General features: G+C 42.8%; 1 protein-coding gene across 1 annotated transcript; it reads right to left on the bottom strand.

The window, feature by feature from the left end:
- Positions 1-812: 812 nt before the first annotated feature.
- Positions 813-22,574, bottom strand: GPR179 (G protein-coupled receptor 179). The gene is made up of 11 exons (XM_072111589.1): positions 20,987-22,574; positions 15,834-15,942; positions 13,010-13,094; positions 10,412-10,605; positions 7,271-7,339; positions 7,073-7,182; positions 6,751-6,989; positions 4,212-4,350; positions 3,886-3,991; positions 3,663-3,806; positions 813-3,512 (listed from the first exon to the last, which is right to left on the bottom strand). The coding sequence occupies exons 1-11, from the start codon at positions 21,955-21,957 to the stop codon at positions 1,113-1,115; spliced, it is 4,566 nt and encodes a 1,521-aa protein (XP_071967690.1). The 5' UTR covers positions 21,958-22,574; the 3' UTR covers positions 813-1,112.
- Positions 22,575-23,371: the final 797 nt, after the last annotated feature.

Raw genomic sequence — 23,371 nt, 5'->3', positions numbered from 1 at the left:
TTGTGGTGCGCAGAAGGGGGATTTGAATATACCGCTAAAGACACTTTTTCCCAGAATACAGCGGTTTCTGCTACAAGTCAAGATTTGGTCCGGCATCAGCTCACCCTGAGCTGTTGCAAGGTATTTCTGGGTTATAAGTCTAATTTTAAATAAGCCAAATGAGAAGTGATTTCCTAAATAAAGAAGGCTTTTCTGCTTGTTACACTTGTGGTATTGGCTCAAAACTGTGTCATAAATGCTGTGTAAGACAAACTTATATTGTATGTATGTGACGTCCACAAGCATCAGAATTTCAGCAGATCTCTCCAGATTTATCAGAAGTCTGCAGATATCTAGAGCCATCTTTAGCAACAAGTGCCACCTCCAGCTGTTGGTATTTTCACCCATTGTGAAAGGTTTGACACTTAAAGGTGCTGCCCATTCATTTTACGCATGGTGCCTGGATCAATGAGTAAGTGTTCCTTGTTTTCTCATGCTGGATTTTCATGGTAGATTCCCTTTAAAGTTTCCTATAAGTGACCAACCCATTTTATAAAGGGTTTGCATTTTGAGATAGGCGTCCTATTAACCACCTTCTTCAATACCTTAAAGAGGGGTGGGCTGCAGTCAGTCATATTTGGATTTAACCCATGAAACATAGGTTCCTTCAGAGTTAGCAGCAAATATTAGTTGACATATGCTAGCTATCCAACATTCATGTGTCATGTCAGTCAAGGGGGCTTGTTTTTTTTTCCTGTAGACAAATCATTTTAGTAGTATCTTCAATAAAAAATGTTTTATAAAGTATTATATTTACAAACTAGGAGGCCAGGGAAGAAAAGAAAGAACTTTATTAGTAAATTTGGGCACAGACAAAAGGATTAAATTTATGCCATATCTTTGTTGGGCAGAACAATTTCAATGTTTTTGATATTTAAAAATGTATCTCAAAATCAAAAATTTATAGTTATATTCTCCATTGCTCACAAATATATATCTGACATACCAAACTCTGCTTCGTTAGTCTCACCTTTACACTCTATCTCTCATTCCTATTGTAACGCTCACATTCAGAACCTCCTAGGCTACTTATTCTTACCATACAGCTGGCATAAGCCACCTTCTCTTGGATTTTACGGAAAGTCCCATGGGCACACATCGGCCTTGCTGACAGAAGCCTCAGCCTCACTGACATCAGTGGATTCTTCCGCCACCTCCCAAGGACAGATATCGGCCAGTTTGCTGGACTTGTCTCCTCCTGCAGCCTCCATGGTTTGTCTTTTTGTATCTAGTGCATTGGTTACGCTGTCCTGCTGTTGATCAGGACACCTCTTCCTTTCCACCAGAGAGTAGTGATAGCGCCTATCATGCTTTGCATTGGTATCAGAAGCATAGAGGTCACCAATGCGGCTTTCGCTCTTACTCATGGTTTTGGTGAGGGGTCGAGGATCCTCACTTGACCAGCTGCTCAAGGAATCTTGTTTGCTTTGTGACTTTACTAGCTGACTCTTAGAAGGTCTACTAGCCTGGGAGGACTCCCAACCAGATGTTTCATCCGTTGCCTTTGAAGGAGGTTCCCAGCTGTGACTCTGGGACTGACTCATTGTTGCAGGGGTTCCTTCAGAATCTAGACTTTCCCAAGGACATATTTCGCCCCTCCTGGCTTCCAAATCCAAACTATCTGAGGTTTTGGACTTAACTGGACAGCCATCAAATGTCTTGCTCTGTGATTGGCTGAGTACACCAGGAGAACCTCCAGATTCTTCACTTTCCCAAGGACACACTGCATCTCTTTGCTTGCCAAGAACTTCAAGCTTTAATGCAAGTTTGCTACCACTTATACCTCCCATTTCCAATATTTCATCATTTGCCTCCCATGGACATATTTGTGTTCTTACACTTCCGGTTTCCCTCCCTTCCCATGGACAGATCCCCATTCTTGTGTTTTTTTCCTCACCTTCCCATATATTTTCATTATGACTCTTCTTTCCGTCTGCAGAAGGGCTATGGAAAGACAGGTTGCTTCCAGACTGACTAAGCGCACCACCTGGTCCCTCACTGTCTGTGCTCTCCCATGGACATATTTCAATTCTTTTACTTTCCACACTATTTGATTTTTGTGGAGCATCCCTAGGACCCTCCATGCTTTCCCAGGGGCAAACTGCTTCTCTCAGCTGGCTCATTCTTTCTAACCTGCTGGCTGGAGGGGTATGTTTAGAGCCTTTGGGGGTAGAGTATTTCTCTTCTTGTCTCATATTTGTGTCTATGTGTTTATTTGGCTTTGAGGAGGAGAAATTTGGCCCTTTATTTTCCGCCATGCTTAATGCTGGAGACTTTTGTGTCTTCTCCACCATATAATTGGATTCTGCTTCCCAAGGACAAACATCTTCAAGCAACTTCTTGTTTGTATCTGCAGGTCCTGTATCTGCAACTTGCTTCAACCTTTCTCTGTTTTCTCTTATCACAGCTGTTCCTTTAAATGCTCTGACTGCAAGAACCAAACTTTTTAAGGTATTTTTGTATGGCGGTCTTGTAGTTTCTACTGGTTCTGACTTCTTCACCCCTGTACCTGTTGTCTCTAACCCGGTTTCTTTGGATACTGTCCCCTCTTCACTTTGAACTGTTCCAGGCCTAATGGTTAGAGGAGAAGTGCACCCGTTTTCATTTTGTTTCCCACATCGATGACTCTCCTCTGGACTTCTGGGTTCTTCATTACTACCCAAACTGTGATGCTTCCCACTCACCTCTCCCTTCTTTACACGTGGCTTTCCTGATGAATGAGAGCTGTCCAAGCTACTGCATTTTCCAGGTGCATAGGTGACATGCTTCTGTGACCGATTTTCAGACTGTGTTGGGAGATCTTGAACTTCCCATGGACATACTTCAGCTCTGTCAAAGCTGCCACCCAATAAAGGGTTTCGGCTACCTTCCATTGTTCTCTCTGTTGGGACATCTGTCAGTGGTCCCTTTCCTCTAGCACTTCCCATCATGCTGTGGGATTTCTGCAGAATCCCAGGCTGTACACTCAATGGCTTTTTATCAGCTAGTAGGTTGTGGGCACTAAGAGATTTACAAACCAAGGGGGCCTGACGAAGAGAATCGCCACGTGATCGTAGAGATACATTCCGAGCAAGATTCCTCCTCATGAGGGAGTCTCGCAAGGAGGCATCACGAGCTGAGCTTTCCAGTCGTGGGGAGGTAGCTCCCGAATCCTTGGATTCTTGCATGTGGTCATAAGTGCTATGTGACTTTCTTAAGGAAAGAACTCTCTGCCTTAAAGATTCCTCACGCAGTTTCATACTACTACTGTCCTGTTGCCTGCGTCTTTGTCCACCGGTTGAGCCAGGTGATCCCTCGCGTTCCTCACGTCCACTTTGCTTTGAAGCAGAATCTGGCATTTCAGTGATGCGTCGTATAATGGATCGCCCAAGTCCCCTTCGAGAGCTGCGTTTCTTCTGCAGGTGGGGATTGTTTAAAGTCATTTTCTTGGTTTTATGGACTTCTAACTGAGCATAAAGTTTTTTAAGTTCATCCTGTAATGGGAAAACGATGGGTGAGAAACTATAAGAACTGTATTTGTATGCTATAAATTACTTGAGCAGACATTGAGAAATACATTTCTTGTCTATTATTTTAGGTTTATCATATAATTTGCATTATTCACAGAACTTTGAATGGCTTACCCTGATGTCATCAGGGTCCAGGCTGTGCTCGCTCCAGGCTGATGTGATGCTACTATTTAGGTTGGATCTTGATCGTCTTAGGTCTAATTCATCTTCATACACCTCAGCGATCTCTTCTCTTGGTGGGCCTCCTGCATGCAAGAACTAACACAGCCGCTTACATTGGGATCTGGAGAGAGAACAGCTTCTACATAAATGGGTGAACACAAATATTATAAATTACCTTGGGCACAAACATCAAGGTGAGTGTCATTGTGACTGTTCCATGTGTGTGAATGAAGAAGAGAAGAAGTGTCCAGTCCGGATGAAGTGATGGGACCATAACAAACCTAGAGTGAAGAAGACAGTGGAAAAGACTGTCACAGGGTGGTGAATTTTTGCATTACATTGCATTGCATGCTACATTATATAAAGAGGTGGATGGTACTAGCGACCGGGTGCAGAACATTAACCATTGCCAGCAAAACATGTGCCCTGGATACACAATCAAACTAGCCTTAGGATAAAATAAGGGGCATCATGGTGGGAACTTGGTGCATATCACATCACCTGAGAATGTGGAATGCGGTTGATATAAGCATCTCATTGTGGATGGCTAGTCCCATGTAACGCGGTTCATGGAAAGCAGAGGGCACTGTACGAGCTCCATAACACAGGTAACTGCCCCAACAAAGGAAGAGCAACTCAGCTGTGGAAAGACAAGTGTCCTGTTAAACCAAGTATTAAGATGTGATCACTTTATATCATATCTCACTTATACTACAATCACATCATATTCACTATATGGCCAAAAGGATGCAGATACCCCTCCTATATTCTGTATTTAGGCAGTCCAGTCACATTCGTTGCAAACAGGGGTACAAACAAATGTTGGTTGTAATTTGGGTTGGAATATTTTATATGACTTTTTAAAGGAAACCTACCATTTGATTTGATGCATTTTGAAGCAAACATACCTTGAGAATGCTGTAGCTACACTGATGCAGGATCATATCTTGGTTAATCCCTGATCTGAGTGGTTTTGCTGATAAAACAATTATAACATTCAGGACCTTGGGAAAGCTTGGTCAGGCAGGCTGCCTAGATAAACACATTACACACGGCGCTTGTAATTACACATGAAGCTTAGTCAGCTTAGTGGTGCAGCAATTGATTATTTTGCCTTCAGGCACAAGCCAGGGATTACATCCTCCTCTCCTGCAGAGAACAACTCACGGGCTAGGAGAAGCGCTGAACCAGCCATAGAAGCGGGAGAGCTTCATTATCATAAAGTTATATCTGTTTTATCAGCAAAACCGCTCAGCACAGGGATTAACCAAGACATGATCCAGCATCAGTGTAGCTACAGCATTCTCAAGGTATGTTTGCTTCATAATGCAACAAATCAAATGGTAGGTTTCCTTTAAGATACACTGGGCCACATTTACTAAAACCCCTATACCAGTTTTCTGTCAGATTTTGCACATTCTTTTATGTGCAAACTGCTTGCGCATAAGAAGTGTCCGGACCATGTGACACATTTATCATGCAGAGTCTGACAGAAGTGTGTCTATGTTAAAGGTGCACCAATAAAAGTTGGTGTACTCTGTCGGAGCAGTGCAGGGCACTAGATTAATGAAGAACAATTCCTGAATCTGGTGCCCTTTGAACACTACACAGGCACATTTTGCACTTTTCTTTAAATAAATGCTACCCACCGGGTGTGTAATACTATGTGAATGTATCCTGTATTTTTTGTTTTGTAGCAGCCCCCCTGAAGGCTTTATCTGTAATTATCAATACTAGAAACTGGAGAATAGCTGCTACTGGGTCTTCCATACACTGCATACGGAGATTGCAGAGAATTCTCTGTAGAGAGTTTTTTGTACAAGTAATCACAACTACATGCATGTACTGTTGTACCATGCCACGACAGTGCTATCCCATCTATCAGACCTTCCTAAACTTTCTTATGGGGGGCATTAGTGTTTGAGAAAGGTCTGTGTCATTGACTGAAACGTTACACTAAAGACCACCAATAAACCTTTACAATTGTGCTGAGAGTTATCTATTTGCATCAATTGGACTGGAACTCGACTATCAAGCACCAATGGCATCTGTGGTGCGATTGAATCTAACAGAAACGGGCAAACTCTAAAGCCTGCAAATATTCAATGCCGAATGTTCACAGGTTTTTATACAAAACTACGCCAGGCGGAGCCTGGCGGCACAGCTCCCTGTCAAATACATAGGTCTAAACTTTCTGATGTGTCCATTGTGGCAGAGGGTAAATGGCTTCCAATACCATATTTTTCGGACTATAAGGCACATAAAAAATCCTTTGATTTTCTCAGAAATCAAACGTGCGCCTTATAGTCCAGTGCGCCTTATATATGAACCGTACTTACAGACAACAGCTGCCTTGAACTGTGCACATGTCTGCCACCTGCTGGTCATTCATCCTTATAATCAGGTGTGCCTTATATATGAACCGAGACGTTTTACCAGGCATTTATTGATGGTGCGCCTTATAGTCCAAAAAATATGGTAATTCACAAATTGTTAGCCAGTTGTGATTGACAGAATCTCTCTCCCTTTCCATTGCCATCCCTTCCGAGGCCACAGTGTGCCAGAGCTTGGATTCTCCAATCTGAATCAGTACTCTTCGCCCACTATAGTCTAGTACTTAGTAAGGTAGTGGAATATTCTGTCGCTTTTGGGCTTTGACTTGGGGTATTCTGTTTGCCTACTGTTTTTGTACTGTGTTTGTCCTCTTGTCTTGAACTGTTTCTGCTGACTATCTGTCTCTTGTCTCTATCTGTCTATTTGTATTGTCTTTATTGGACCCGCAAAGTGAACGCTGTAAAAAAAAACCTGAAAAATGTATTAATACCCTAAAAAAATGCTCTAAAAGTGATTAAAAAAATGCTACGGGCTCCAAAAAAAAAACGTTTCCACATTTGTCATCCGAAAAATAAATAGGTTATGGCTCTGAAAAGATGGTGATGCTAAAATTACCAAGTATCCACACACTTCTGGCCATATAGTATAATCTATCTCCTGGTTTACTACCTGTTGTTACATCCAATTTACAGGTTAGATGACTTACCTAGAGACATCATATAGTCCCAGCGGTCGTAATCACATGTATAAAAGATCAGCCCTTCTTGTGTTTGCGTGCGGATGACCACAGGCACACCTCTTTGTAAATTCTCCAGTGTCCCTACTGTCCATCCCACAAGGAACCAGATACAAACCACCAAGATGATGCACAACATACGTAATAACCGCACACTTGTCATGTAGGGAACGCGCTGGGCTGTCCTCGATAGGAAAACTTTCATAACCCTGTTACAATGTATTATATATGTTATGTATTAGTCAATGAGGCAATCCATATCCAACGGGAGCAATATCATCGACAATCTTACCTGTACAATTTTAGTACAATGGTGCCATAAACAATACAGAAACCAAGTAGACGGACCCAGCGAAGAGCCATGCAGCGGAACACTCCCGGCTTAAAATACACGATAAATACCTACAATCCAAGAGGCGTTTTAGTAAAAGCGAACACTCGCAATCTGACCTATTGTAACATATCACAATTTTTATTTCTGTAAACTCACTGGAAAGTAGAGGAGCAGTGACCCGAAAAGGATTGTCTCTAGGAGGAGAAGACCTGAGGCTCGAATCCTCTGTATAGAAAGAGACAAGATGCAGGTGTTACTACCCAGGGAGAAGATGTCTTAGGACATGGATGAATAACCTTTTGGCAAACCAGCTGTTCCATAACAACATTCTACATATGATGGTCCATATCTCACATTGAAAACACCTTCAGCATTAATTATAATCAACATTCATCTATCAGCTATGGCAGAATGTGTTACAATGATAGAAACAACTTGAATTTAATAGATGATAAACTAGAGCAATGTGGAGGCATATCAATGTGATCTGGACTAAACATGCCAAGCCATGCTTTCAGAACATCCAAAGGAAAGGTTCTCTTCTGACAAGTCTTTCATATGTGAATACAGAATGTAAGAATGCCAAAGCATCTGGGAACACTGCTATATGTCATGGCAATGTATGTAAAAACTGCAAACCTAAAACACCATTCTTCTTGTGTATAGGACATGTCTACATGTTCTAAGGCTGCACTTACAGTAGAAGGCAGCATTCACACTGCCGTATGGGGGACGTATATACGGGCGACATATATACATATTGGAATTTGTCTTTTTTATGGGATGAGCTAGTTTTTTTCATCCAATACAATAGAAACCACACACTTTTCTAGTGGTGGTGCTCAATGTAGGATTCTAAATCCAATCTGTATCCAATCCGGAAACATTGGGGCAGATTTACTTACCCGGCCCATTCGCGATCCAGCGGCGCGTTCTCTGCACAGGATTCGGGTCCGGCCGGGATTTATGATGGCAGTTCCTCCGCCGTCCACCAGGTGGCGCTGCTGCGCTGAAAATCATCTGAACGCGCCAGAATACACCGAGCTGGACCAGGTGAAGGTAAGCGCTTCCCAAGCGACACATTTTCGGTTCTTAAATGCGGCGGTTTTTCCGAATACGTCGGGTTTTCGTTCAGCCACGCCCCCCAATTTCCGTCGCATGCATGCCAGCGCCGATGCACCACAATCCGATCGCGTGCGCCAAAATCCCGGGGCAATTCAGGTACAATCGGCGCAAATCGGAAATATTCGGGTAACACGTCGGGAAAACGCGAATCGGGCCCTTAGTAAATGACCCCTATTGTCTTTTTCTTGTGGAACCTGTGGTTGGCTGGGTTAATATATCTTCAAAATACAACCATATAGGGCCAATAGGCCATTTTTAACCCTTAGGTGCCCGTTAAAATGTAACTTTTAATTCCTTATCTATTAAAAAAATAATGACGAAAAATTTGACTCAGTACTATGTTGTTTTAAAATAGTCAGGGGTTCGAGATCAGCCTGTTTATAAATATCCCTTTCTCCTGTCAGGTTCCTATCTAGGCTATCTTTTTAGTTTGTATTGTCCTCTGTTGCTTTGGGTGGCGTTCAGACACACAATCAGCACTCTGACATGGGATGTTAGTAGGGTTGGGGAGAATTTAGGATTGGGGTAGGATAGTTCACACCATGCATGCATTCATTCCACCAGTCTACCATATCCCCCCCTTACTTTTCCCTATAGAGTCGGTTTGCTGGTCCTCTATAACTCTATCAGAGCTGTCTCGCTGCTCGGCTGTTCTCGTGCCCTGAATTAAAACCTAGCGTCTTAAGGGGTTTTGGGGTAATCGGGAAACATGGCACATACGTTCTTTATTCTTATTTCTCTCTCTTTTTTTTTTTTTAAATAACAAATCAATGAGAATTTTTCAAATGAAACAGATCAAAATTATGACGTTTCGATCATCCCGACCTTTGTCAAGTTAGATCTGACTGCAAGTTGTATGGTAGGAGGTTTTGGTGAGCCTTTATGGTGAAGGCTATATCATGCGAAAATTTGTTATAAAAAAAAAAAAAAGAGAAATAAGAATAAAGAATAAAGAACATGTGTGCCATGTTTTCCGATTGGAGTTAGTTTTTGTTATAATAGGGGGTTATAATGGGTTCTTTTAAATCACTTTTTACCAATGGCAGACCTGCTGGACTTCCCAAAGCTATGTTTACCATAATAACCCATCAAAGCCCCTCAATGGCATTGCATTTGTGTGAGTGGACAGACAGAAAGACCCTTCCTGATAGAAACCTCTGTAGATACTTGAATCTCACCTTCAGTTTTTCACCTCATTTTGGGTATTTTTGAGTTGCTGATTCCAAAAATACCATTCATTTCTCTCTAGAAGCTCTAGTTTATAGGACATTGAGTGTTCCCATCAAGACATAAGTACAATGGAAGAACGTTACAGGGGATGATTGGATACACATATGATTACCAGTGGAGCATCTAGCGTGAATGTCCAATAAACTAGGTTTCAGCAACTTGTCTACAGCCACTCATTTCCAAAATGTCTTTAGTATCAAGAGAAGAGAAGATGAGTTTCTCCATTTTAGAATGACAGTACCGACAACTCATATAACTCATATAACTCATATAATCAAATAAAAATCTTCTTTATTCTGACGTAAAAGGGTTAAAATTGCCAGTAAAATGAGTTTTCATACCAACACTGGGTTCTTCTTCAATTGCAATGGCACATCTGCCAGTAAAACAAAACTGGTTTTACTGGCAATATTAGCACTTTTATGCTATTGGCGATACCAAGAAGGAGGAACTCTACTAGGTGCTTCCATCTGAGCCCCTCCATACTCACCACATCATTGTACTAGCCTTTCTACCGATTGTACAACTCAAGAAGGTGAGCACAATCATTATTGAATACAATACATAATCTGCCTACAGAACTCCTATTTGTGGCTCCCCTGTCTTTCTTTTCCCAGTTTTTTAAAACGTCTTTAGTACAATATTGAGTGACAACTAGTTTGAGGAGCATATACTTTGTAAGGTGGCAATGCCAGATCTCTAAAAATAGAGCTGATAGAGGAAAATGGCTGTCAATTCCAGAATCAGGGCCCCAAACATACTTAAAAATAGTTCCAACTTTGAAGGTACCAAATGAGTTTTCCCCAGTATTATAGGATGCAAAGAGCTGGCATTGATGGAGATGGTGAAAGGTCCATTTTAGACCAATTTCAAAAACATTTTTGCATTATGTGATAAAATGACAAGGCTTTGGGCAACAGAAACATATAAAGTGATGCTCACTTTGCTCTCTCGGAAGTTGTAGGACACCAGCATACTTAGAAAGACTCCCAACATCCCAGCAGCTTGTAATGACAAGACAGTGACACGCAAGGCCCAGTCTTCTTTCACCATACAAGGGGAACTATCCACACAGGTGGCACAGCCTTTACTACACGGTAGACAAGAAGTGGCCCCAAGGTAAGAGTTGTCTGAACCTGGCAGGAAATGTATTATAGAGAGAGAAAGTCATATGGACACATCATTTATAGATAAACATGAATTATGACACACAAAAAATACAAAACTTATTGAAGTAGAACACATTGGGAGAAATGTATCACTTTTGTCTCTCTGTGGTGAATTTTATAGACTTATGGCGGCTCTTTTTTCGCGCCTTATGTATGATCCTGTCTTTTTACTTGTGAAACGTTCAGTTTTTCCTATCCTGGCAGGTGCAAATTTTGGCTTCTTTTTGAGACTTTTTTTTGCAAATGTCTCAAATCCACATTGACACAAGCCACATGAGGGGTTTATATACAGGAGAGGATACAAGCCATGTGAGGGGGTTATATACAGGAGAGGACACAAGCCATGTGAGGGGTTATATACAGGAGAGGACACAAGCCATGTGAAGGAGTTATATACAGGAGAGGACACAAGCCACGTGAGGGGGTTATATACAGGAAAGGACACAAGCCACATGAGAGGGTTATATACAGGAGAGGATACAAGCCATGTGAGGGGGTTATATACAGGAGAGGAGACAAGCCACGTGAGAGGGTTATATACAGGAGAGGATACAACAAGCCATGTGAGGGGATTATATACAGGAGAGGAGACAAGCCACATGAGAGGGTTATATACAGGAGAGGATACAACAAGTCATGTGATGGGGTTATATACAGGAGAGGATACAAGCCATGTGAGGGGGTTATATACAGGAGAGGATACAAGCCACATGAGAGGGTTATATACAGGAGAGGATACAAGCCATGTGAGGGGTTATATACAGGAGAGGATACAAGCCATGTGAGGGGGTTATATACAGGAGAGGATACAACAAGTCATGTGATGGGGTTATATACAGGAGATGATACAAGCCATGTGAGGGGGTTATATACAGGAGAGAATACAAGCCATGTGAGGGGATTATATACAGGAGAGGATACAAGCCATGTGAGGGGATTATATACAGGAGAGGATACAAGCCATGTGAGGGGGTTATATACAGGAGAGGATACAACAAGTCATGTGATGGGGTTATATACAGGAGAGGATACAAGCCATGTGAGGGGGTTATATACAGGAGAGAATACAAGCCATGTGAGGGGATTATATACAGGAGAGGATACAAGCCATGTGAGGGGATTATATACAGGAGAGGATACAAGCCATGTGAGGGGGTTATATACAGGAGAGGACACAAGCCATGTGAGGGGGTTATATACAGGAGAGGACACAAGCCATGTGAGGGGGTTATATACAGGAGAGGACACAAGCCACGTGAGGGGGTTATATACAGGAAAGGACACAAGACACATGAGAGGGTTATATACAGGAGAGGATACAACAAGTCATGTGAGGGGGTTATATACAGGAGAGGATACAAGCCATGTGAGGGGATTATATACAGGAGAGGATACAAGCCATGTGAGGGGATTATATACAGGAGAGGAGACAAGCCATGTGAGGGGATTATATACAAGAGAGGATACAAGCCATGTGAGGGGATTATATACAGGAGAGGAGACAAGCCACGTGAGGGGGTTATATACAGGAGAGGAGACAAGCCATGTGAGGGGGTTATATGCAGGTTAATTTGGGATTTGAGGCTATGTTCTGCATTTTTAAACACTCGAGTCGCACCCCAGGGAGATGATGACATATGAGGCTGCGGTCACACATTGCATTTTGAAACCAATTATAACAGTGGAGGAGAGGTGATTTGCCTAATTACATTACTGTTAACATTTGCATTTACAAAATGCATAGTAAACGCAATGTAAACACATGCGTTAACATCACATTTATATTGCATTTTGTAAACGCAAATGTTAACAGTAATGTAATAAGGCAAATCACCTCTCCTCAGATGTTGTAAGTGGTTTCAAAATGCAATCAAAATGCCACGTGTGACCTCACCCTTAGAAGTAACCAATAAATTTAAAAAAATGTAAATGCAAACATTTCTGAATTTAAAAAAAAAAACAGGTTACTGTGCAAAATTTTAAACATTTAAAGCGTGTGAAATAATTCCAATTTACATGTTAAAATAGGGTCCATGAAAAAAATCCTTCCTTTGCACCTGCCCTGGACCAGGTGCAGATTTGCGCCTAAAAAGTCGCAAAAATAAGCCAAAAAAGTGATTCATAAGTGAAAAGTCGCACAGAATATCTGTGAAACAATGATACATAAGGCGCACTGCACAAGGTGCAGCCAAGGCGTACTTGAAAAACGACAAAGCAAAAAGGTGCAAAAAAGTCGCAAAAACGACAAAAAAATTAGACAATTTGACTAGCAGAAATAATGATACATGTCCCCCTATAAGTCCACAGTATATTTAATATTACACATCCATGTACGTATACACATAGATATTTACACACAGTGCTACATTACCCTCGGGCTGTCTCCTGTAATAGCCAGGCTGGCACACGCATCGGTACCTGCCCAAGATGGAGCCGTCTCTTTCATCCGAGATGCACTAAGGGGGGGATACGCAGCTCAGAACATGCCAACCAGATAAGACTACCAATACTGGACAAGTACAAGTATCTATTCCATTCACGGAATTTATCATCTATACAGTAACAGCCAAGTTCTATATCAACTGTAATGTACATCTGAGGGAGTCTAACAAAGAAGTTGGCCGGGATTACAAAAATATAGCTGATTTCTTCCAAAAACAGTGCCACGTGACCATGTCTATAATAAGCCAAAAGCACAGTCCTCTACATTGACTTACCTAATCGCATATATCAAACGGAAGTGACTAAATAGAAGGCGTCAAGAATAAGGAAAACCTTTTGTAAAAGGATCCTGTTACCAGACTTGTTATAGCCCCCCCCCCCCCCCCCCCCCACCATGTAGGGTATTACATTTACCTTTTAAAATAATTTCCTCCAAAGTCAGGTGAAATTGAGTGGAGAAGTAGATAAGTCAGGATAAGAGGCTACATGGATAGCCCTTACCTCCAGCTCTATAATACCTAGGTTTTAGTGTCATTATAAAGATAAGAATCTCATCTTTCAGATCATATTGGGCTTGTGGTTCTGTGATCTAAGGAACCTGAGATACAGGCAGTTACTTGAGACTTGAGGGAGATATATCAGAGCTTGTATACCAGAAAACTGCCATACAAGGCCTGAAATATGCAGGATTCTTGGTGCCCCAACCAGGAATTTAGCTTATTTCCCCTGTAAGCTACCGTGAAGGGGGGCTTGCCTATTAGCAGCGGAACTGGAGCTAGACAGGGGCGTAACTACAGCGGTAGCAGCAATAGCAGCCACTATGGGGCCCCCTCATCCGACCTGACACAATAAAGAATAGAGGATGTGCACCATTATATCTTTATTGTACTACTCATTGTCCAGCATAATATGTATATAACATATACTGTGATGTATATATGCAGTATCTGTGATGTGTATAAGGTGTCTGTATACACTGTATGTGAGTATGTTACATATGGCACTTTATGTATGTGTATATGCTGTGTGTGCACATGAGTGTATTTATATGTGATTGTAACTTGCATGTGTGAGTATACTAATATGTGTATTTTTTAAGTGGGAAGGGGGGCCCCATGCAGTAGCCTGCTATGGGGCCCTGTCACTCCTAGTTACGCCACTGGCACTAGGCTATAGTGCAATTCCACACCAGGCCAGACCTGCCATAGAACTACCACGCTATACTCAGATTTCTGAGGAGACCGGACTTCCTACTAGATACAGAGCCTGCATGGAGACACAGGGTACAGCATACAAAATCATATGATAGATCCTCCCCATAGATCGCCCACATGTGTGTTGCAGGTAAAGATCCACTTCCGTCTATTTGTTTAACTGTCTGCTATTCCAGTTCATTATTATAGGTACTATAAGACTGAAAATAGGGGTGTCTGAACTTGACTCATCTCAAGATAAATATAACTCTTCTCTGCTCATTTTCACATGATTTTGGAAGAGATTTTTTTTATAGGCGAAAGTGTGAGATTTCACATAAAAGATGGAAGTCTAGAAAGGACATTTCATACACTTTATAGGGGGGGCTCTAGTGGGGTGAAATTTGGTGACAATGGGGGTCATTTACTAAGGGCCCGATTCGCGTTTTCCCGACGTGTTACCCGAATATTTCCGATTTGCGCCGATTGTACCTGAATTGCCCAGGGATTGTGGCGCACACGATCGGATTGTGGCGCATCGGCGCCGGCATGCGCGCGACGGAAATCGGGGGGCGTGGCCGAACGAAAACCCGACGTATTCGGAAAAACCGCCGCATTTAAAAACCGAAAAAGTGTCGCTTGGGGAGCGCTTACCTTCACCTGGTCCGAGGTGGTGCATTCCGGCGCGATGAGATGACTTTCAGCGCAGCAGCGCCACCTGGTGGACGGCGGAAGAACTACATTCATAAATCCCGGCCGGACCCGAATCCAGAGCAGAGAACGCTCCGCTGGATCGCGACTGGACCGGGTAAGTAAATGTGCCCCAATGTCCCTTTATAAAGTGTGTACTGTGTGTCAATAGTACTCTATATATGTTCCTATTGCGCTAAATATTTTGCCCTGCAATGTCTATGCCAGGGGAGCTGACATTGATATATTTAATGTTCCAAGTATAGCCGGGATATGGGAGATCTATAAATATGGCATAAAATCAATTTGGCTTATTTGAAACCTTGTTAACTTTCTGGAATGAGAGCAATGCCCAATTTTCTGGTAGCTTATTCCCTTTCTGTTAAAATGGTCTCACTCAGAGATGTGGAATAAGATACTCCAAAACCTCTAATGGAATTGGCATTGATACCGTTGGAAAGTTTCCCGGGAGTTTAAGCTTGTGCTGATGCCTCTCATGAGGGGGTCACAGGGAATCAGAAATCTGGCACCATAATATTGGGCAAATGATAACAGTGAATGTCCCCCAGAATGTCTCCAGCCATTTATCCAATTTTAGGACCTTACGATAATCAGTTTATTCATACTATGAGTTAGACCATAGAATTCAAAGAAGATGTGCATTCATTTTCTCAAGGCTGTAGCTGCAATCTTTAATAAGACAGTGGGTGCACACACACAGACTGTGGTCAGGTAGGGTACTGTGTATTTTCCATTATTTTCCTATACTGCACACCTAGTATTTCCATCAAGATTTTCCCCTCTATGATAACAAAATACAACATATCTATGCAAATAAATATCTACAGTCAGAGTGACAGAGGTTATTACCTGTGTACTGTTCTCATCACAGCTGTGAGTGTTGGCAAACCAGGAAGAGCCTCGGGAGCACTGGTCTATCCCCAGACTTAACAATCGCACATCCACATGCAATGTTCCCCTGTGGACGGAAGATAAATATTATGCACACTAGTAATTTCACAAGCTCGTCAACTCATTTTTGCACTAATTCTGAGAGGCAGCCTTTATTAGAGCCCAGAATTTCATTTGCAGTTCTGTCGATCACTGGAAACAAAGAATCGGAACAATTGGTGCCACACAGAGTAAGTGCCAATGTAAAGAATGCGTTGTGCTATAGGTACAACACTACTGAGGGTAGGTTGGTAATCAAATTGGTTTCTGCCTCTCCTGAAACCAAATCAAAGTGGACCTGGGGACATAACACATCTTGGGTTAGATAGGTAAATCACATGGTCTGACTTTGATTTACTGCCAAAGGGGGGAGTAACATCTAGTTTATTCACCCTGAAGCATTGTAAAATCTGTACAGATATTCCCTTTGTTACATACAAGACAGGTTCTTTTGGTTTGTTCTTTAGTTGAATTTGTATATAGGTCCGAACAGGTGTATTTTAGAATTGTAGTTCCAGACAATTTTTTTTTTGTCCCAGTGACAATTGCATTTTCAAAAATGGATTCTCAATAAAACTTCATTACAGACACTTTACAGCTGATCATTGCAGCCTGGGACTATAGTAACGTCCAGAGGGCTTCACCAGAGGTCACAGTGGGTAGAGAGGTCTGTCTGTAAATAGGGGTCATCTGTAAGTCAGGGACTATTACGTCATATGTCAGTAAGGGGTTAGGGTGAATGACCAACCAGACGTAACTAGCAGAGGTTGGGCTCCATAGCAGACTTCTGAATGGGGCCCCCTTCATTTTCACCATGACATTCGCCATTGTAACTAAATTTATTAAAACAGTACCTGTTGTTCTTAGTCCTGAGTTCTTTGCCTCACCCCCATTATACTAGCGCTGTACACTTTGTAGTGGTGGTGCAGGGCTCCTGCAAGGAAAGCTCTCACTGAAGTGATTAATAACCGAGCCTGTAGCCACCCTGAACCACCACTGCTGTGTGCTGCCATTTCTGTCTTCCGTCAAAGCCCCACCCATCTCATAGGGATTACATACACTACAGAAGGGTTACCAATTTTATGTAGTTGTAAAAACATTTAAACCAGACATGTCATACATATATATTCATACACTCATATAAACACATGTATACACTTTTGTATACACTCCTATGCACTTACAAATATACACACACGTGTACAATCTTACACACATGTGCAACACCACAGCCAATACATAGGCAGGCTGGTAGTTGTGAATAGCCCCCTCTCCAGGTTAGGAGATGTCGGAGGGAGTCATGAACCCTCTAGTAAGTTTCTAGCACTGGGTCATTATGTAACTGCAGCTGTAACCGCTGCCTGAACAGGCAATAGTTAAGTGGGTGTAAGATGTTATCCAATTATGTGGCTGCAGGTAATACCACCAGTAATAAAACCCCTGGTCAGTGGGAGCACAGACCTCCTTTACCACCAGCTCTTGACCTCATGGTATTTCCACAGAGCAGCAGTACAATCTGCAGAGACAGAGTGAAGAGAGAGACAGTGTTCAGTACACCTTCAGTACTGACACAGAAACCAATCCGAGAAACTGAGTCAGGAGACTCTAATCCAGAGCTGTAGCTTCCACAGTTTAGACACAGCTCCATCTCCATTCTCCCAGCCTGCATTTACTACCAGGCTGGTGCTTTATTACTAAGGACCATCTCCACGACCACTCCAGTACCAGTATCTTCTGTTGACAGTTTTAGGCCAGTTGCCTGCTACCTGTTGTTCAATAAAGAACCGTGAGTTGATTTGCACAACGTTACCTCCATCTGATCCCTGGATACGGCTGTCTACCACCATGGGCTTCCCTGTGCATTGGGGTTGCCCCAGGGAGAACCAATACATCAGCCTCTCCCTCCATATTTCTTGCATACACCACCAGCTGGAGACCTGCCAGGCTATGGGACAGCCCTCCGGTCCCCATACCAATCACATACCGTGACATCAGCGCGCCCTAGGCCACAATCGCCAGCAACTTCGGTATTCTGGGCCCCAACTGCCTCCAGGCCACAAGAAAAGGCTAGGCCCCGGTGGGGGATGTTGCACATGTATACACTGCTGGACACACATGTATTTACTTCTATTCCTACAATGGGTATGGAAAGTATTCAGACCTCTTTAAATGTTTCTCTCTTTAAACAAAGTTCTATTTTTTGCTCATTAATGTACACTCTGCACCTCATCTTGACAGGAATAAAAAACAAATGTAGCTATTTTTGATAATCTATTAAACAAGAAAAACTGAAATCTCACATGGACATAAGTATTCGGCCCTTTGCTCAGTATTGAGTAGAAGCAGCTTTGGAGCTGGTACAGCCAGGAGTCTTCTTGGGAATGATACAACAAGTTTCTCACACCTGGATTTGGAATCCTTCGCCTCTTCCTTGCAGATCCTCTCCAGTTCTTTCAGGTTGGATGGTGAACGTTGGTGGAAACCATTTTAAAGTCTCTCAATAGATGCTCAATTGGGTTTAGGTCAGGGCTCTAGCTGGGCCAGTCAGGAATGGTCACAGAGTTGTTCTGAAGCCGCCACTTTATAATTTTAGCTGTGTGCTTAGGGCCATTGTCTTGTTGGAAGGTGAACGTTTGGCCCAGTCTGAGGTCCACAGCACTCTGGAAGAGGTTTTCATCCAGGATGTCTCTGTGTTTGGCCAAATTCATCTTTCCTTCAATTACAACCAGTGTCACTGTTGGGATTGTATGTGGCAGGTGATGAACAGCGCCTGGTTTTCTCCTCTTAGAAATAACACCAATAAGTTCAGCCTTCTTCTCAACAGACCAAAGAATCTTATTTCTCATAGTCTGGGAGTCTTCCATGGGTTTTTTTGCAGACTGTATGCGGCTTTCATATGTGTTGCAGAAGAGGCTTCCGTCGGCACACTCTGACATAAAGCCCCGACTGGTGGAGGCTGCAGTGATATTTGGCTTGGTGGAACTTTCTCTTATCTCTCTACTGCATCTCTGGTTCTCAGCCACATTGATCTTGTGGTTCTTCTTTGCATCTCTCACCAAGGCTCTTCTCCCACGATTGCTTAGTCTGGCTGGACGGCCAGGTCAAGAAAGGGTTGTGGTAGTTCCAAATTTCTTCCATTTAAGGATTGTGAAGGTCACTGTGCTCTTAGGCACCTTGAGTTCTGCAGAAATTCTTTTGTAACCTTGGCAAGATCTGTGTTTTGCCAAAATTCTGTCTCTGAGTTCCTAGGGCAGTTCATTAGACCTCATGATTCTCATGTGCTCTGACTGCACTGTGAGCGGTCTTATAGACAAGTGTGCCTTTCCTAACCAAGTCCAATCAGTTTAATTAAACACAACTGCAGTCCAATGAAGGAGTAGAGCCATTTCCAACCAAGGATGATCAGAAGGAATGACAGCGTGTGAGTTAAAAATGAGTGTCACAGCAAATAGTCTGAATACTTATGTGATATTTCGGTTTTTCTTGTTTAAATAGTTAGCAAAAATATCTACATTTCTGTCAAGATGAGATGCAGTATGTACATTAATGAGCAAAAAATACCCTTTTTGCTCTTACCAATGATTGCAATGAAACGAAGAGTGAAAAGGGGACTGAATACTTTCTATACCCAGGCTGCCTTTCTTAAGATGTCCAAAGAACAGAAAAGGGTTTTAATATATATATAGATGTTCTGAATAAATTCAGTATATATAAAGGTCCAGGATCATAGGATCAGGAGATACTGCAGAATAAAAGTAATTCAATGATAATTTATAAATGTCGGATTATAATAGGTGTAACATTAAATATAAAGATAATTGTGTATGTGTGGGGGAATCAGGAGAAATTCTGTAACGGTCAACTAACAACTCTCTAAACTAAACTAAAGTATATAACTACTGTCAAACGCTATACTATCAAAATGGTATTTTGTGTACCTGTGTTTCTTAAAATTGACTGAATTTTTACATTGCAAAAATATGAAAGAAAATTCAATGGAAAAAAGCCAAAATCTTAAAAACCTTGAGGGTTTAATAGGTGAAGTATATTGTTTAATTTTTACTATCCAATATGTAACCTTTATTGGTGAAAACTGGAATCACTGTTAAGCTAGTAGCTTGTACTCAATTACAGTTGTAGAAAGGTTCTGTCAATGGGGACGCCACTACTGGAGCCGTCAACAAGGCTGGCGACACGCGAGTAGTTGGTCTGTGAAAAACGTATTATGCATTGGGCAAATTTCATAGACTGACCATAGTGCACAGGATTAATATATAATAATTATATCAGATTTTTGTTGTTGTTTTGCAGAGAATCAGGGACTCCTTGCATCATATATTACTCTGATGCACATCCTCGGCACCGTGGGTGGTCTGTATATTACGGACAGACTGCAGTTGTGTGCCACCAGCCTAAAAGATGAATTTAGGGAGCATTGTGTACATATGACAACATAAGCAAAAACAATACAAAACTTAAAAAGTCATAAACCAGAAAATAAATGTAATAAAGGCCAAGCATTTATCAGGTGATGTCAGACTATTGTTTTAATGCCATAGAAACAAAGTGAACTTTCATATGGCAATTGTCTGTGGATTGCCTCATAATTAAAGGGGACACAGAGATGGAAAGGCAGGGTATGCGCAGGACCTGGCATTCTGGGGCCATCTGCTCTCTGAGAGCTGGCGGATGGGAGATTTGCAGCTTAACAGCTGCTCAGTTTGAGGGCGGATGTGAGTGATACAGAAATCAGCGTGTGTGAGAGTCTAATCTGTGGGGGGGGGGGGGGGGGGGGGGTAGAGGACAGGTGAATGGGTGAATAGCAAGCAAAGTAAAAAATGTTACAACTATGTGAACTGTGCATAATAACCAGTATATTACAGTATGACCCAGTTAGTGTCATTCCCCGGAGAGTAATAATCATATTGTATCATCAACAGAAATATTACAGATACATTTTCTGTCAGACTCTCACCCCCCTCCCATCAATTTTCTCTCCCTCCTCCATGTTCCAAGCTCCTCAAAGATCCCATCTGTCCTCTTCCCACACAATAATATGGAGGTTCACTTACTTAAACTCTGGACTCAGATCAGGCTTTAGCCCATAAAATGCAGTAAACAGTGAGACCATCCATCCTTGTACAAACCGACCACCCTCACACTCCAGAAAGGGTTTAGACCACTGAACATGGCTTGGGTCCACAATGTAGCTGTCACCTCGGCTCCACTTGGGAGTTTCTAGGCTCTGGAGGTCATTTAGTAGAATTGCTTTGGTAAGAGATGGGTTGGATTGAAAGGTGCTCCAGTTGCCAAGGTCCATCCTGTGTCTCACACGATGAAGGGATAAAGAAAGGTCCCGAAGCAGAATTTCATGACCCACCTTGGTGGCCTGAAGAAGCAGCTGGGGTTTAGAGGACATGGGGTGTGCGGTGAAGGAGAGCATGGCCTTGTGTATATGTTGATCCCCTCCAGCCAGACTTCGTACCAGAGCATGATACCATTCCATATCCTCCTTTATGCTGGATTCTCGCATGTCACTAGCCTGGAAAATCATGTTAAGGAAGTTGGTGGCATGCAGTAAATAGTCCAGTGGCCTTCTGACATGATGGAGAAGTGTCTCAGGCGGTGACCCCTGGAGGTCTGTTAACTCAAACCTCCTTGAGCAGTTGGCTTCTGACAGAGATAGAAGGTCACCTGAGTGTAGGAACTGTGTAGCTGCCTTTTTGCCCTCTTCATCAGGCTGGTCTGGATCAGGCGTGGAGGGTTCAAACGGAGTTGTTTGGGTTGGTAATGTAGGAGACTGTGAAAATGGAGGAGAATAGGAAACTGGAGGAGTGGGAGAAGAGTCTGCGAGAATGGTAAAAGACACAGGAACTGTGGGAGTTGGCACAGGAGATGAAGATGTTGGTGTTGGAGGGGGCGATGGAGTCGGTGTCCACTCGTCAATGGCATAATTCCAAGAAGGGCTCGGAAAATCCTCATTGGCATGGAGAAAATGCTGGGCATGATGGCACCATAACAGCGCCCACCATAGCACCGCCATCTCTCCGTGAGGAAGAAATCATGCCAGGGATCCCATCACTGCCAATCCTTGGAGGAGTCTTGGCCAGTTTTCTTCTGAACACAGATACCCCATGGCAAAGAAAGACCCAAAGCCCATCAGGGCATAAATCGCCAGTTGTCTGATGCCATCTACGGAGGAATCCCTAAGCAACAGATATCTGCTCCGGTCTCACGTGCAGTGCGGATGTATCTAGTCTTCTCTATTGCACTAAGATTCCCATGCTTCCTTCCCACTCCCTCCTGTCTCACCCCTCCCTATGCATCTATCTCTACATCTCCATCCTGGTACATCCCCTCACCACTTTCTCTCTGTCGGTCTTTCCCGTTATATATTTCCTATTCCCTGCGATTCTCTCTCTTCTCTCTATTCCTCTATCTCTCTCTTTCCTGTAACCCCCTCCCTCTCTATCTTGCTCTGGTTATATGTACGTCACTTCGTTCCCCAATCTGTGCCTGGCACTGCCCCCTGCCCTATGCCCGCTTCCCATGACAGGGCTGCCTAATCCCTGTGCTTGTTAATAGATGGAGGTGTCAGAGCTAGGAATGCTGGGGGGCGATCAAAAGGCTCAAATACGAGGGAGGAGAGTCTGGGAGATGCAGATGTTAGGGGAAAACTAGCAGATTATCATGGGTACTACGCCTCAGCTAAGCATGATGCTCAATATGAGGTGTTTACGTGGCATCCAAGCAATATTAACAGACATGCTGATATTTAGAGGCACGGCCATAGGGGCAAGCAGAATTTTGTTTTTTGCATGAATTATTATGTAAGGCATCATTCCTGCAGTCGCTGGGGAATATAGAAAACAAGTTGGCATATGGAGCAGCAGTGAACTGCCCTATTTTACAGTAAATGCCATCTGCAGCTGCCCAGTAGAGATTATCAGAGGTAAGGAGATGCCACCTTAAAGGTCACATAGAGACATGGCATAAAAGGTGGCGTGTAGCTGATGGTTTAGGGACTGTGTAGGATGCAGACAGGTTTGTGGTGATAGTCTTGTGGGAAAAGGGGGGTTTGTTCTGTCTTTTCCCAATGCTCAGAGACGCTAGATGTGTCGTCACACCCTGGCTAAAACTCCATGGCAACTAAAGCTGAGATCTGCCCCCTCCATCAGCAGCATCAGACAGTCTGCTGTGAGAAAGGCGCTCGTACAGGAACATGGGGCTTCCCTTTGATAGATGAGGGATTGAGTGAGAAATGTAAGAGAGACAGATGAACAGAAGATACGTGCAGATAACATGGAGAAATACCCAGTTATATGATCCACACACACTGATGAGATGAGAATATTACCGAACAGACTGATGGGGAGGCAGATTAGTATGCAGACAGCTCCATGTAATGCTTTCATGGTAGACAGCTGTCACATGAGCCTGTTTTCAAGTGTCAGTCA

Source organism: Engystomops pustulosus, chromosome 6 (assembly GCF_040894005.1).
Source record: "Engystomops pustulosus chromosome 6, aEngPut4.maternal, whole genome shotgun sequence".
Lineage (NCBI taxonomy): Eukaryota > Metazoa > Chordata > Amphibia > Anura > Leptodactylidae > Engystomops > Engystomops pustulosus.
The sequence above is the reverse complement of the archived record's forward strand: the minus strand, read 5'-3'. Positions and strand labels throughout refer to the sequence as shown.